At 47.9% G+C, this 13338-nt stretch overlaps 1 protein-coding gene across 1 annotated transcript; it reads left to right on the top strand.

The window, feature by feature from the left end:
• The first annotated feature begins 236 nt into the window (after window positions 1-236).
• Window positions 237-12839, top strand: AKAP8L (A-kinase anchoring protein 8 like). Its single transcript, XM_075577300.1, has 13 exons — window positions 237-384; window positions 679-711; window positions 1015-1174; window positions 1342-1651; window positions 9300-9396; window positions 9565-9602; window positions 9743-9794; window positions 9960-10038; window positions 10239-10380; window positions 10524-10629; window positions 10767-10897; window positions 11729-11824; window positions 11959-12839. The coding sequence occupies exons 1-13, from the start codon at window positions 339-341 to the stop codon at window positions 12319-12321; spliced, it is 1653 nt and encodes a 550-aa protein (XP_075433415.1). The 5' UTR covers window positions 237-338; the 3' UTR covers window positions 12322-12839.
• Window positions 12840-13338: the final 499 nt, after the last annotated feature.

Below are 13338 nucleotides of genomic sequence, written 5' to 3'. Positions count from 1 at the left end.
GCAGTAGGAGCGTCCCTGTCACTGTCCGGAAAAGCGGTGATTAACTGGCGTGTGGTCCACTCAGCGCTGGATCTCAACCCAAGGCACCATAGAGATTGAACCCTGCAGCTGGAATGCTCCGTGTTCTCCTTTCCGGACAAGGCGGACTTCATGCCTTGGAGGAACACAGCGGTTCACCAATGAAGAAACACAGCCGGCTAGAGTGACGGTCCAAGAGACCACTGAGCGAGCAGGAAAGGAAGCAGCAACGCGAGCCTCGGCCAATAGCGAGAGACGGGGGGCGTGGTTAGAGGTGGAAGGACGGTGAGCGGGTGGCGTGGAGAGGCCGGAGCGACGGGATGGACGGGAGAGCAGCGGCTGCAGGAGGATACCTGGGGGCAGACGGTGTGTGTGGTGTGTGGTGTGTGGTGTGTGGTGTGTGGTGTGTGGTGTGTGGTGTGTGGTGTGTGGTGTGTGGTGTGTGGTGTGTGGTGTGTGGTGTGTGGTATATATCTGTGTATTATATATAATATATATCATGCACAGCATGTCCTTGATACCTTATATTACATTAGCTCTCGCTGATCTTATGTTACGTTTACATTTTCTTGTTGCATTAAAAAATGTAGTCTGTGTTGATGTATGCAAACACCTATTATAAAATATAACCTTTGTGCCTTTGTTGGGTTTTTGTTGCAGGCTATAGCAGCTGGCCCACTGCAGACACCACAGGTATGACTGTTAGTGTCGCAACTCCCTCCCCCCCCTTCCCCTCCCCCCCCTTCCCCTCCCCCCCCTTCCCCCTCCCCCCCCTTTCCCCTCCCCCCCCTTTCCCCTCCCCCCCCTTCCCCCTCCCCCCCCTTTCCCCTCCCCCCCCTTTCCCCTCCCCCCCCTTCCCCCTCCCCCCCCTTCCCCCTCCCCCCCCTTCCCGCCCCCCCCCCTTCCCCCCCCCCCTTCCCCTCCCCCCTCTGTATGGGAAGGGATGGACTCCATAGGTCACTTTCTGTTCATCACCGGTAACTGTGTCTCCTTCAGGGTATGGATCCTACACATATGACTATGGACAGGACCCCACTGCCACGTACGCCTATGCATCTAAAGCCTGGGACACCTCGTACCCCACAGCCACGACTGATGGGGCAACACACACAGGTCTGATCCCCGAGGGGCAAGAGGGACACTACGGGGCAGTAAGGTGAGTGCAGCACTCGCCCTCACTACACCCCTCTTGCCGCAACTGGCCCCTCCTTTCTGTTACTCTAACATCCCATGTCTTTACCCTCCTCTCTTCCTTCCTCCTATCTCTGCTTCTTTCTCCCCCACTTTTTTTCTTCTCTTCCTCTCTCCTCCATTTATCCGCAGGTACGATTCCTACAATCTGACGGATCAAGTCACATACAAGTACTCCGAGCCAGATGCAGGATATGGGAGCCGCCGGGAGCAGCGCCAACAGTATCCCCCCCAGCGGGTGTGGGGAGCAGGACCACGGGGAGGGTTCAGAGGTCACTTCGGAGCCCCTTCAGGCGGCAGAGGTGCAGGCCGGCCCCCCCCTCTTCTCAACCCGGGGCCCTTCCCAGAGCTGGGGGGGTATCAGGGGCTGAGAGCATTCACTGGGAACTCATACTTTGGAGGAGGATTCAAACAGCGGACCAAGCGAAGCTGGAAGGAGAGAGTGAGCCCAAAATGTTACAGTGTGTGTGTGTGTGTGTGTGTGTGTGTGTGTGTGTGTGTGTGTGTGTGTGTGTGTGTGTGTGTGTACTGTGTGTGTTTAATTTTGTATACATACAGGGATCAGAGACTTTTATCTAGATACTTGGTGCCCAGGGGCAATAATGTGTATACAGGCAGCCCAGGAGCTAAGACACTCATCTGTGTATAGATACAGGGAGCCTGGGAGCAGAGGGTGTGTGTGTTATATTACATACGCACGCACGCACACACACTATCTATAGATCTGTGTATATATGCCCATATTGATATAATAATCATCATCATCCATCAGTGGATCGACAAGGGCTGAAGGCCTCCCAAGGAACATCCAGGTATTGTGGTTGCGATTGGTACAGCATATTTTCTGATTTCTTCCTCCCGTCTTACTTTTGGTCGTTGTCTTGGTCTGCTGCTCTTTCTTGTAATCCAATCGAATACCATCTTTGTTCAATGATGATCGTTTCTGCTTACAATATGTTCGACTCACTGCTATTTTAATTTCTTCACCCTTGTGATGTCATCGACCTTCTTTCATTTTGTTTTTTTTTCCCAAACCCATTGATTATTTTTTTTCTGTCTCCTTGGGTAATTCTCATCATACATCTCTCCATACTTCTTTGCGTTGTCTGAAGCTTCTGAATTACCTTTGCATTTAGGGTCCAAGTTTCACATCCATACGTGAGCACGGGCACAATACACTGGTTGGAAACGTTCTCCTTGAGGCACAGTGCAAGGTTCTCTTTATTGTCTTGTTTCTTCCAAATGGCTCCCGGTCGCACATCCTTGCTGAACCTGATCTTGATTTTATCTTTATGTAATCTAATGGTTTAGGTGGCATTCTCGTAAATGTTTTTTATAATATCAATGTATGCTTCTTCAACATTTTTGTTTTCTTCGTACATCAAGGGCTGTTGAGGTGTAAATAGAATCAAATGCCTTTTTTAATTTTTTTTTATTTATTTTTTTTAAATCTAGAATTCCTAAGCTAAATGGTAGATGATATTCATTACTTTGGTAAATCACTTCTTGTACGACTTGGATGTGGTCCATTGTGTTGTATCCACTGCGAAATCCTGCTTATCCTCTCGGTTTGGCATAATTCCAGGTCTGTTGCATCTGATTAGTGAGTATCTTTGCAAAAATCTTGGCAGTGGCTGGAAGTAGACTATAGGCCTGCCCAACTCGTAAAGTGAGAAGGGCCGAACTGCTCCAAGGAAAAAAAATTTGGGCTGCACGGGTTAAATCATCATCATCATCATCATCATCATCTCTCCTCCAGAACCCCTCACTATCAACCTTTACGATACTCCCCATCTATCTCTCATACCCCCATCTCTCCCCCTCACCCACACAATACCCCCCCCCACATCAAACACACAATACCCCAGCCCATTCCATGTCAGCAGCCTCCCCCCCCCAAGTCAGCATCCCCCCCCACAAGTCAGCATCCCCCCCATGTCTCTCTTCCCTCAATATAACTCTCTCCCCCTCCCCTAAATCACTCTCCCCCTCCTCTCAATATTACTCTCTCCCCCTCCCCTCAATATGACACTCCCCCTCCCCTCAATATGACACTCCCCCTCCCCTCAATATGACACACTCTCCCCCTCCCCTCAATATGACACACTCTCTCTCTCCCCTCAATATGACACACTCTCTCTCCTCAATATGACACTCTCTCTCTCTCTCCCCTCAATATGACACTCTCCCCCTCCCCTCAATATGACACTCTCCCCCTCCCCTCAATATGACACACTCTCTCTCTCCCCTCAATATGACACTCTCCCCCTCCCCTCAATATGACACTCTCTCTCCCTCCCCTCAATATGACACTCTCTCTCCCTCCCCTCAATATGACACTCTCTCTCCCTCCCCTCAATATGACACACTCTCTCTCCCCTCAATGACACTCCCTCCCCTAAATGACACGCTCTCCCCCTCCCCTCAATATGACACTCTTTCCCTCTCCCCTCAATATGGCACTCTTTCCCCCTCCCCTCAATATGACACTCTCCCCCTCCCCTCAATATGACACACACTCCCCCTCCCCTCAATATGACACACTCTCCCCCTCCCCTCAATATGACACACTCTCCCCCTCCCCTCAATATGACACTCTCTCCCCCTCCCCTCAATATGACACTCTCCCCCTCCCCTCAATATGACACTCTCTCCCCCTCCCCTCAATATGACACTCTCTCCCCCTCCCCTCAATATGACACTCTCTCCCCCTCCCCTCAATATGACACTCTCTCCCCCTCCCCTCAATATGACACTCTCCCTCTCCTCAATATGACACTCTCCCCCTCCCCTAAATGAAACTCTCTCCCACTCCTCTCAATATGACACTCTTTCCCCCTCCCCTCAATATGACACACTCTCCCCCCCCTGCAACTCACATCATACCCTCCCCCTGCAACTCACCTCACATCACTTCCCCCCCTGCACCTCACGTCAGCAGCCCACCCCCCTCACATGTCAGCAGCCCACCCCCCCTCACATGTCAGCAGCCCACCCCCCCCTCACATGTCAGCAGCCCACCCCCCCCTCACATGTCAGCAGCCCACCCCCCCCTCACATGTCAGCAGCCCACCCCCCCTCACATGTCAGCAGCCCACATGTCAGAAGCCCACCCCCCCCTCACGTCAGCAGCCCACCCCCCCCTCACATGTCAGCAGCCCACCCCCCCCTCACATGTCAGCAGCCCACCCCCCCCCCTCACATGTCAGCAGCCCACCCCCCCCTCACATGTCAGCAGCCCACCCCCCCTCACATGTCAGCAGCCCACCCCCCCCTCACATGTCAGCAGCCTACCCCCCTCCCCCCCACCTCTGCACCAGCCCGTTTTTCACACCCACCCCCCACCAGCCCGTTTTATACACACACCTTTTAGATCACCACATCCTCTCTCCCCGGTACTAAGCCCTGCCCCGGCATCCTGCTATTGAAAAAAAAAATACTCACGGCTGCCTCATGCTGCTGCTGCCCCCGCGCACCGCAAAACCCGGGGGTGGTGGAGGAGGGGGTGGAGGAGAAGGGGGTGTAGGAGGGGGGGGATGAATCGGCGCCATTTTTTTAAACTTTTTTTTTTAAACTTTTTTTTTTTAATTTATTTAATTCATTAACTGGCGCCCGGTTGGCGTCATCGCGGGCGGGCCGTATGTTGTGCAGGCCTGCTATAGGGTCTATAGTTCTTGAGGTGGTCTTTGTCTCCTTTCTTGTGGATGAGGATAACTATGGCATTCCATTGCTCTGCAATTTTCCTGTTCTTAAAGCAGCATGTACAGAGTTTTTCAAGTATATTTTTCTACTTCCCCGAGCTTGTTTCAAGATTTCAGTTGCAATGCCATCTTCCCCGGGAGCCTTCCCATTCTTCATGGATTCTTTTGCTTTTGCCCATTCTAGAAGGATGCATGGTACATCATTTGTGGTTTCTTCTCATGTGTAGGTGCGTGCAATGATTTGCTTCTTTCCAACCATAAGTCTCTGCTTTGTCTTCTAAAAGCTTTTATCTTTGACAGTCTTCCTCACCATATCACAGTAAAATTTTCTTATTTCTTCAGTTATTTGTATGCATGTCTTTATATAGCGCCATTAATGTACATAGCACTTCACAGCAGTAATACATGTGACAATCATAAACATAACAAATAATATAAATAACAGATCATGGGAATTAGTGCTTCAGACATAAAAGTAACATTTAGGAAAAGAAGTCCCTGCTCCGAGGAGCTTACAATCTAATTGGTAGGTAGGAAGGACGTACAGAGACAGGAGGGCATTTTGGTAAGTGCGTCTGCAAGGGGCCAAGCTTTTTGTATCAAGTGTATAGTATTGGCTGCGGAGCTACTCTTATGCTTTGTTAAGCAGGTGGGTCTTAAAGGTGGATAGGGAGGGTGCTAGTTGGGTACTGAGGGGAAGGCAATTCCACAGATGTGGGGCAGTCGGTGAGAGGTTTAAGGCGGAGAGGGCTTTAGATACAAAGGGGGTCGAGAGAAGACATCCTTGAGTGGAACGCGAGTCGGGATTGTGCATAGCGAGAAATTAGGGCTGAGATGGAAGGAGGGGCAGAGAGTAAAGCTTTAAAAGTGAGGAGAATTGAGTATGAGATGCGGGATTTTATAGGAAGTCAGGAGAGTGATTTCAGCAGGGGAGACGCTGAGACAGATTTTAGGAAAGAGTAGAGTGATTCTGGCAGAAGCGTTTAGGATAGATTGTAGGGGAGGCAGGAATGCCGGACAGCAGGAGGTTACAGTAATCGAGACGGGAGAAAATGAGGGCCTGTGTTTTAGCAGTCGAGCAACAGAGGAAAGAGTGTACCTTTGTAATATTGCAGAGGAAAAAGCGACAGGTTTTAAATACGTTTTGAGTGAGAGAGGAGTCGAGGATGACCCCTAGGCAGCGTGCTTGCGCTATTGGGTGTATGACAGAACTTCCAACAGTAATGTGGAAGGAGGTAGTGGGGCCAAGTTTGGGATGAAATATGAGTGTTTTTGACATGTTGAGTTTAAGTCGGCGGAGGGCCATCCAGGATGATATCGCAGAGAAACATTCAGAAACTTTGGTCTGTACATCAGGAATGGTCTGTACATCAGGTGTAAGGTCAGACAATGAAAAGTAAATTTTGTGTCATCAGCATAGAGGTGATATTTGAACCCAAGAGATGTTATTAGGTCACCTAGAGAGTGTGTAGAGCGAAAAGAGCATTGGTCCCAGGACAGAGCCCTGAATTACCCCCACAGAGATCGATGGAGGAGGAGGTGTTAGCAGAAGAGTCACTAAAAGTACGATGGGAGAGGTAAGAGGAGATTCAGGATAGAGCTTTGTTACGAATACTAAGAGTATGGAGAATGTGAAGGAGGAGAGGGTTGTCCACGGTATCAAATGCTGCAGAGAGGTCGAGTAATATGAGCAGAGTTTAATGACCTCTGTCTTTGGCAGCATGGAGGTCATTGGTTATTTTAGTGAGGGCTGTTTCAGTCGAGTGAGCCGTGCGGAAGCCAGATTGTAGAGCGTCTAGGAGAGAATAAGTGGTGGAAAAAAATGGAGCAGGCGAGAGAATACAAGGCATTCAAGGGGTTTAGAGGCAGGAGGGGAGACAAGTCGGTGGTTAGAAAGACAGGTAGGGTCAAGCTTGCTGTTTTTGTGTATGACTGTTGCATGTTTTGAAGGAGGAGAGAAAGGTACCCGAGTAGAGGGAGGAGTTAAAATCTGTGAGTGTAGGGATTATAGTAAGATCAATAGGTTTAAGGAAATGGGAGGGAATGGTGTCAAGAGGGCAAGTGGTAGAGGGAGAAGAGGAGATCAACAGTGACACGTCGTCCCCTGTGACAGCAGAAAAAGTCAAGGAAGGCAGGAGGAGAGTTAGGAAGTGGTGTAGGGTGGGAGGAGGAAACAGAGGGGATGTTCTGACGTATGGATTCCACCTTTGCCTTAAAATAGTCCGCAAAGTCCTGAGGTTAGATGGAGGAAGAAGACGAGACAGCTGGGGGTGGTCTGAGTAGTTCCTCAAAGACAGAGAAGAGTTGGTGTGGGTTAGACTTGTGCGTGTTGATTTAGTGAAGAAAAGTAGGTTTGTTTAGCCCAAGAGAGGGCACAGTTGAAACAGGATAGCATATATTTGTAGTGAAGGAAGTCTGCGAGAGTGAGATTTCCTCCAGAGGCGTTCAGAGGAACGAGTGCAGGAACGCAGCATGCGTGTGTGGGAATTTAGCCAGGGTCTGGGGTTAGAAGGGCAAGAACGGCAGAGAGAAAGCTGGCATGTAGATTAAGAGAGGGGGATAGCGCAGAGTTGTAGTTCCTGACCAGGTTGTCAGGGTCTGGAGCAGGGCTGAGAGAGGCGAGAAAGGAGTGTAAGTGGAATCAAAAGCTGGTAGGGTAATAGAGCGCAGGTTAGCGGATTTTCTTGCAGAGCTCTTGGTTTTCGATTCTTGCATCTTGGGATTGCTTCATTTCTTGTCGTTAACTCATTGTTTTCTCATCAGGTATTATCCTAATTAAGGATTCCTCCAGTTTATTTATTGTATTCTTTCAGTGCTTTCAACAACTATCTTCAACAGTTCTTCATAAATGTTTGTGTCCCCTTGCAATTTGAGCACACAAGCAATTTTTTTTTTTTTTTTAAATATTTTTCCTTTATTGGTGTCAAACAGCGTATTGGTACATGTTACAGATATTGGTAGACGAACCATCACAGGAATACGGCGCGGTACATGTACATAACATGGGAGGAGTTGACACACAATAGTCCGGTTTTCCATTTTCAGTGGTGAAAAAGAGAGGGGATGACGAAGGAGGGGTGGATAGTTGGGAACGACTTGGACAAAGAGAGGGGAGAGGAGGGGGGGGGAGGGCGGGAGTGGGGAGCTTTGGGGTTCGGAGGTCGGGGGGCTAGTCTTGCGGTAAGGTTTATGTGATAGTCATGGCGCCTGATCCTGGCCAGGGTTCCCAGGTTGAGTAAAACTGCGGCATTTTTTGATTCAGCATTGCCGTTAGTCTTTCCATACCCATAATTCCATCTATCCTAGTGACTACCGTTCTTCTAGAGGGGGCTTTGATTTTTTTCCAAGCCGCTGCTACGCAGCATCTGGCGGCCGTTAGAATCGCTGCTGTGAGCCTAGTTATAGGGGTGGGGAGGTCGTCGACTGGTTTTCCCAGCACGTAGGTCAGGGGGTCCAGGGGTATCTCTATATCCAGGGTCTCGGTCAGAAGGCCCTGGATCCGGGTCCAGAATTTTTGGATCTCCGGGCATGTCCACCAAATGTGGGACATGTCCCCCCTTTGACCACATCCCCTCCAGCACTCGTCGGGGGTGCCTGGGTAGATTTGGCTCAGTCTACTCGGGGTCAGGTACCAGTGAAATAATATTTTGTAGATATTTTCTTTTGTGACGGAACAAATTGAAGTTTTGGTAGCTGCCTCCCAGATATCCTCCCAGTCCTCAAGGTCTATATTGGTGTTCAGATCCTCGCTCCACCTTTGCATATATGAATGATTAGGGGAGGGCTGGGCCGCCTCTAGTGTTTTGTATATCTCGGAGATGAGGCCCCTTTGGTACTCGCCTCTGAGGCAGAGGGTCTCAAATCTGGAGCGCGGCGGGAATTTTAGGTTAGGTGATTGGGTTCTCAGGAAGTGCCGAATCTGTAGGTATTGGAATATAGGGAGATCAGGGGACGTTAGTTTGATTCGTAATTCTCGGAGGGGTATGACCTCGTCGTCTTCCAGCAAGTCCGCAACCACTCTGATGTTTAGGCCTTGAAATTGGCTGAATTGGGGTCGGGAACAGCCGGGCGGGAAATCCGGGTTCCCGAGTAAGGGGGTCAATTGAGAGGGGGTTGAAGCTAGGCCATATTTCCCTTTGGTTTTCAACCATGTCGACCACGTGCATCTCATAGCACACAAGCAATTTTTAAGTTCTAGTTTAAATTCTCTGCAGTTATTCTTGAGGTTATTGATGTATATTGTTTTTCTTTTTTAATTATTTTCTTATGTGTATATAGAGCAGATCTAAAATTCTGAGGTGTGTGCGAGTTATATATAACTATGGGGAGTGTGTGTGTGTGTGTGTGTGTTGAGACTAGTTAACACACCTTCTCTCTTCCTTTTTGAAGGCCGCTCAGAGGAAGTTGGTGAAAGAGGGTGGTCCCCGTGATAAGAAGCAGAGACCAAGTACCAGCATCGAGGACACTGAGTCAGAGTCTGAAGGAGGTGAGTGGAGGCCTGGGAGAGAGGTTGGGTTGAATTGGGAAAGGGAGGTGTGGGATTCAGGAAGGGATAGGGGTGAAGTGGGTGATTATGTAAGGAGAAGGAAGAAGGGTTAGTTATAGCAGAGGTGCTAAGAGGTTAGGGACGTCTCATCCACATCTTGTGTTGCAGACGGAGACGCTGAGGGGACAGGAAAAGGCAAAAAGGCCGTAAGTGACAATGACACTGCAGTCCATCCCTCCAATCCCCTCCTGTAGGGTGACACAGTAACACAAACAGAAGGGATCTGTCCCATGGAGTTTATCCCTCCCCCTGCAGGGTGACATAGTGAAAATATTTTCTTTCTTAGGATGCGAATGACAAAGAGGAAGATGAAAAGGAGACGGGGAACTGTGAGAAGGGTAAGTATCTGCCCTTCGAGGAAGGGGATACAGATCCCTGTGCCTCTAGGGCTGGATGTTCGGGATATAGAGTTCAGCACCTCTTGAGGTGGCTTGGGGGGGAGAGAGAGGTTTGGAGCCCAGCACATCTGGAACTAAACGGCTTATTCACTCTTTTCCCTCTAGGGACAGAACAGAAACCATCATCCATCAAAAAGCAGCAAGAGACCCAGACTAGGCGTCAGCGGGATCGTATGGTGGAGAGGTGAGTATTCCTGATCCTATAAAGCAAGCAGAGAGGCCCCCAAAAGAGATTAGTTTCCTGATCCTATTATCCCCCCAGTGTGTGTGAGACTAATCTCTCCCTTCTTGCCCCTCTCTTGTCTTTCTCACCCCCCTCATTTCTTTCTCTCACCCCAACCACCCCTCTTGTCACTTTCTCTCCCCTTCTCTCCACCTTTTTAGGATACAGTTTATCTGCTCTCTTTGTAAGTTCCGTACATTTTATGAGGAGGAGATGTCTCATCACATGGACAGCGAATTCCACAAGGAACATTTCCGCTTTGTGGGTGGTAAACTTCCCACGCAGGCTGCTGACTTCCTGGAGGTATTCCTTCCCCCCCCCCAACCTCTTCCTCTCGTCTGCTTTCCTCCCCCTATCCTATAAACACGATCTTCTGCTTGCCTCTCCTCCATCTTGTCGTCTTCCCTCCCCACCGCCCATGACGTGATCTCTTCCTCCACCACCAGGAATATGTGACGCATAAGACAAAGAAGACAGAGGAGAGACGCCAGCTCATAGAAGATCTAAATGCCACCATCCACCAGATATACAGGGACCAGGATCTTACGCGTGGTAATAAGACACCAAAGAACTAAAATAAGATGTTACAGGGGCAACAAGGCACCTAGGAGCTTGGTTTTCCTAACAAGGTGTTACTGGGCCAATAAGGCACTCGGAGACTGATTACCCTGTGTTCTTTGCCTCTGCAGACCTCGGGATGGAGCATTTTGTGAAGAAGGTTGAAGCTGCTCACTGCGCTGCCTGTGATATCTTCGTACCAATGCACTTTACCATTCTACAGCGCCACCTGAAATCCCCCATACACAACCAGAAATGCAGGGTGAGGCGCAGAGCTGGCAATTTAATGTGTATTTAGCGCAGAGCTAACATTCTAATGTTTACATAGTTGAAAAAGAATACTTGGGTGCTCTCTCTGACTTAATTTAAATGAAAAGAATAATGATAAAACACGTATTACCGTGCTAGAGGTCCCCTGCGTATACTCAAATGCTGGTATACGCCTTCAGAGTCCACTGTCCGCAGCTACGAAAGCCTTAGGGGAACCTTTCCTTGTTCCCAGATGGAAATGGTAGAAACAAAAAATCAATAACGCAAATCAATAAATGTATGCAAAATAAAATCCCATAGAATCAAAAGGCAGACTGCATAAGTAAAAGGCCATGTGAGTACTTATGCTTTATATTAATTTGATATCAATCTTCTACTAACCCATCCCTGTGTAGATTACACCACGAAGTGCATTGACTGCGGTTTGGTTGTAACCCTTGTGCATCATTGAGGTGTTGGGTAAGTCTGGCTACATTGTTAACCAGTCTGCCTTTTGATTCTATGGAATTTTATTTTGCATACATTTATTGATTCGCGCTCCCCTTGTTTTTTGTTTCTAGTGTGTACATAGAGCAGCATGTACTTTTTGACCGGAAGAGCTGACAATCTAATCTATATATGCCGTTGCAGAGACACTAACATTAGGCGCTGACCTGTGTGTAGAACCATGCTATCAATATGCCCCCCTGGCTCAGATATAAGGATGGAGTCTGTGTTTTGACTTTTTCCCTTGATTGTCCATCTTTTTCTCTCTCCCACCCATACACATATTCCGATTCTGCCCCCTTACCCTCCTGTACTGTCCTCCTTTGTGTCCTTCCAGAACATGATGGAACAGTCTAAGAAATCTGCTTTAGCGGTGGCACAAAGTATCTTGAATAATAAACTCATCAGCCAGAAACTGGACCGCTACATAAAGGTGAGGTCAAGTCCCCTCTGTCACGGGGGAGGGGGAGGGACAAACACCATTGAACAGAAGTCCCTTCTGTCTGTCACTGTCACCCTGTAGTGGTGCAAGGGGACAGACTTCATGGCATCTCCTTTCTCTTCCAGGGTGGGAACCCTTTCACAGATGACCCAGAAGAGACCACAGAATGTGACAGGCTCCCTACAGAGACGGCCCCCAAGGGAGACAAAGCAGAAGGCACATCGGACATTCGGGTAGCAGTGACGGCAGTATGTCCTGACCAGCAGGACACCCCATCACTCAATGCACCAATGACCACTGAGGAGGAAGAGGAGGCATTGGCGATCTCTGCTCCTGAGGAATCATCTAGCATACAAGGGAAGGAGGAATCATCTAGCATACAAGGGAAGGAGGAATCATCTAGCATACAAGGAAAGGAGGAACTCAATGAGGCAGAGGAGTCCAACTCCACTGAGAACTGTCAACTTGAGAAGGCCCCATCCCCCTAAGGAGCTACCAACAACATGTGTGGGGCTTGTATAACAAAGCCCCACCCGAGTCATCATATTCCTATGGGGAGGAGCCTAGTACCACCAGAATGTAGCAGACTTTGGTCAACAAAGGGAAACTATCTTCCCCCCCCCCCCCCCCTTTTTTTTTTTTTTTTTTTTTTATATATCAGGTAATCAGAATTTTCCGGAAAAAAATTAGTCTTGTCACATTTCAAATAAAATCCGTAAAAATGTCTACACATACTGCACCTGTTGTGATGTGGCATCCAAATTTTGGAAACTCTAACAACACATTTCTGGTGGAATGAATAAAAAGTTATTGGATTAATACATTTGAATTTGAATAGAAATATATACATTTGCATTGTCATTCTTTATCAATAAAAGTTATATTCTTTAAATGAATGAAAAATGTGTTTTCATAGACGAATGATTGAAACAATGAAAATATAACTTAATTCTGTAATGTTTGTTCTCATTAAAAAAATGGAAATCAAATTGAATAGATCAAAATTCATACTTGCGTTTTTTTTTTTTGTTAGACTGAAATACCATTTTTATGCAAAATACATATTAAATGTAATGTTTAGGAGCTATGGAATACACATTGTTGAACTTATTAAACTATATAGGGTGTGTGTCCATCTTTAAAAGTCTGGGGAGATCCTCTGAGGCGAATGCAAGGAGATCTGTTTTGACCGCCTCAGAGCAGCCTACAATTCTTATGTTGTTTTCTCCTTGACCTGTTCTCCAAGTCATCTATCTTGATGGTCAATTTTGGAGTTTTGTCTCTTTAGCTCGTCCATGAGCAGTATATGAGAGGTAGTTTGGTCCTCTATGTCTGAGAATCTTATTTCAATGTTATTGATTCTAGATGTGTGGTCATTGATTTGCTTAGTTATTGTGGCAATCTCTCCTTTAAACTCTGTAAACATCTGGTTGATAGTTCTGGTCATATCCCCCTTGACCTATGCGAACAGCCTGTTCGTATTAGTGACCGTCTGTTCCCTGAAC

This window comes from Ascaphus truei, chromosome 20 (assembly GCF_040206685.1).
Source record: "Ascaphus truei isolate aAscTru1 chromosome 20, aAscTru1.hap1, whole genome shotgun sequence".
In the NCBI taxonomy this organism is placed as follows: domain Eukaryota; kingdom Metazoa; phylum Chordata; class Amphibia; order Anura; family Ascaphidae; genus Ascaphus; species Ascaphus truei.
This window is presented reverse-complemented; position numbering and strand designations above follow the sequence as displayed.

Bases quoted from the DNA above. Each gene is read 5' to 3' on its own strand.
- AKAP8L (XM_075577300.1), top strand. From the start codon at position 339: ATGGACGGGAGAGCAGCGGCTGCAGGAGGATACCTGGGGGCAGACG. The intron at 9,795-9,959 runs GTAAGTATCTGC...TTTTCCCTCTAG, and splicing joins GACGGGGAACTGTGAGAAGG to GGACAGAACAGAAACCATCA. The intron at 11,825-11,958 runs GTGAGGTCAAGT...TTTCTCTTCCAG, and splicing joins AACTGGACCGCTACATAAAG to GGTGGGAACCCTTTCACAGA.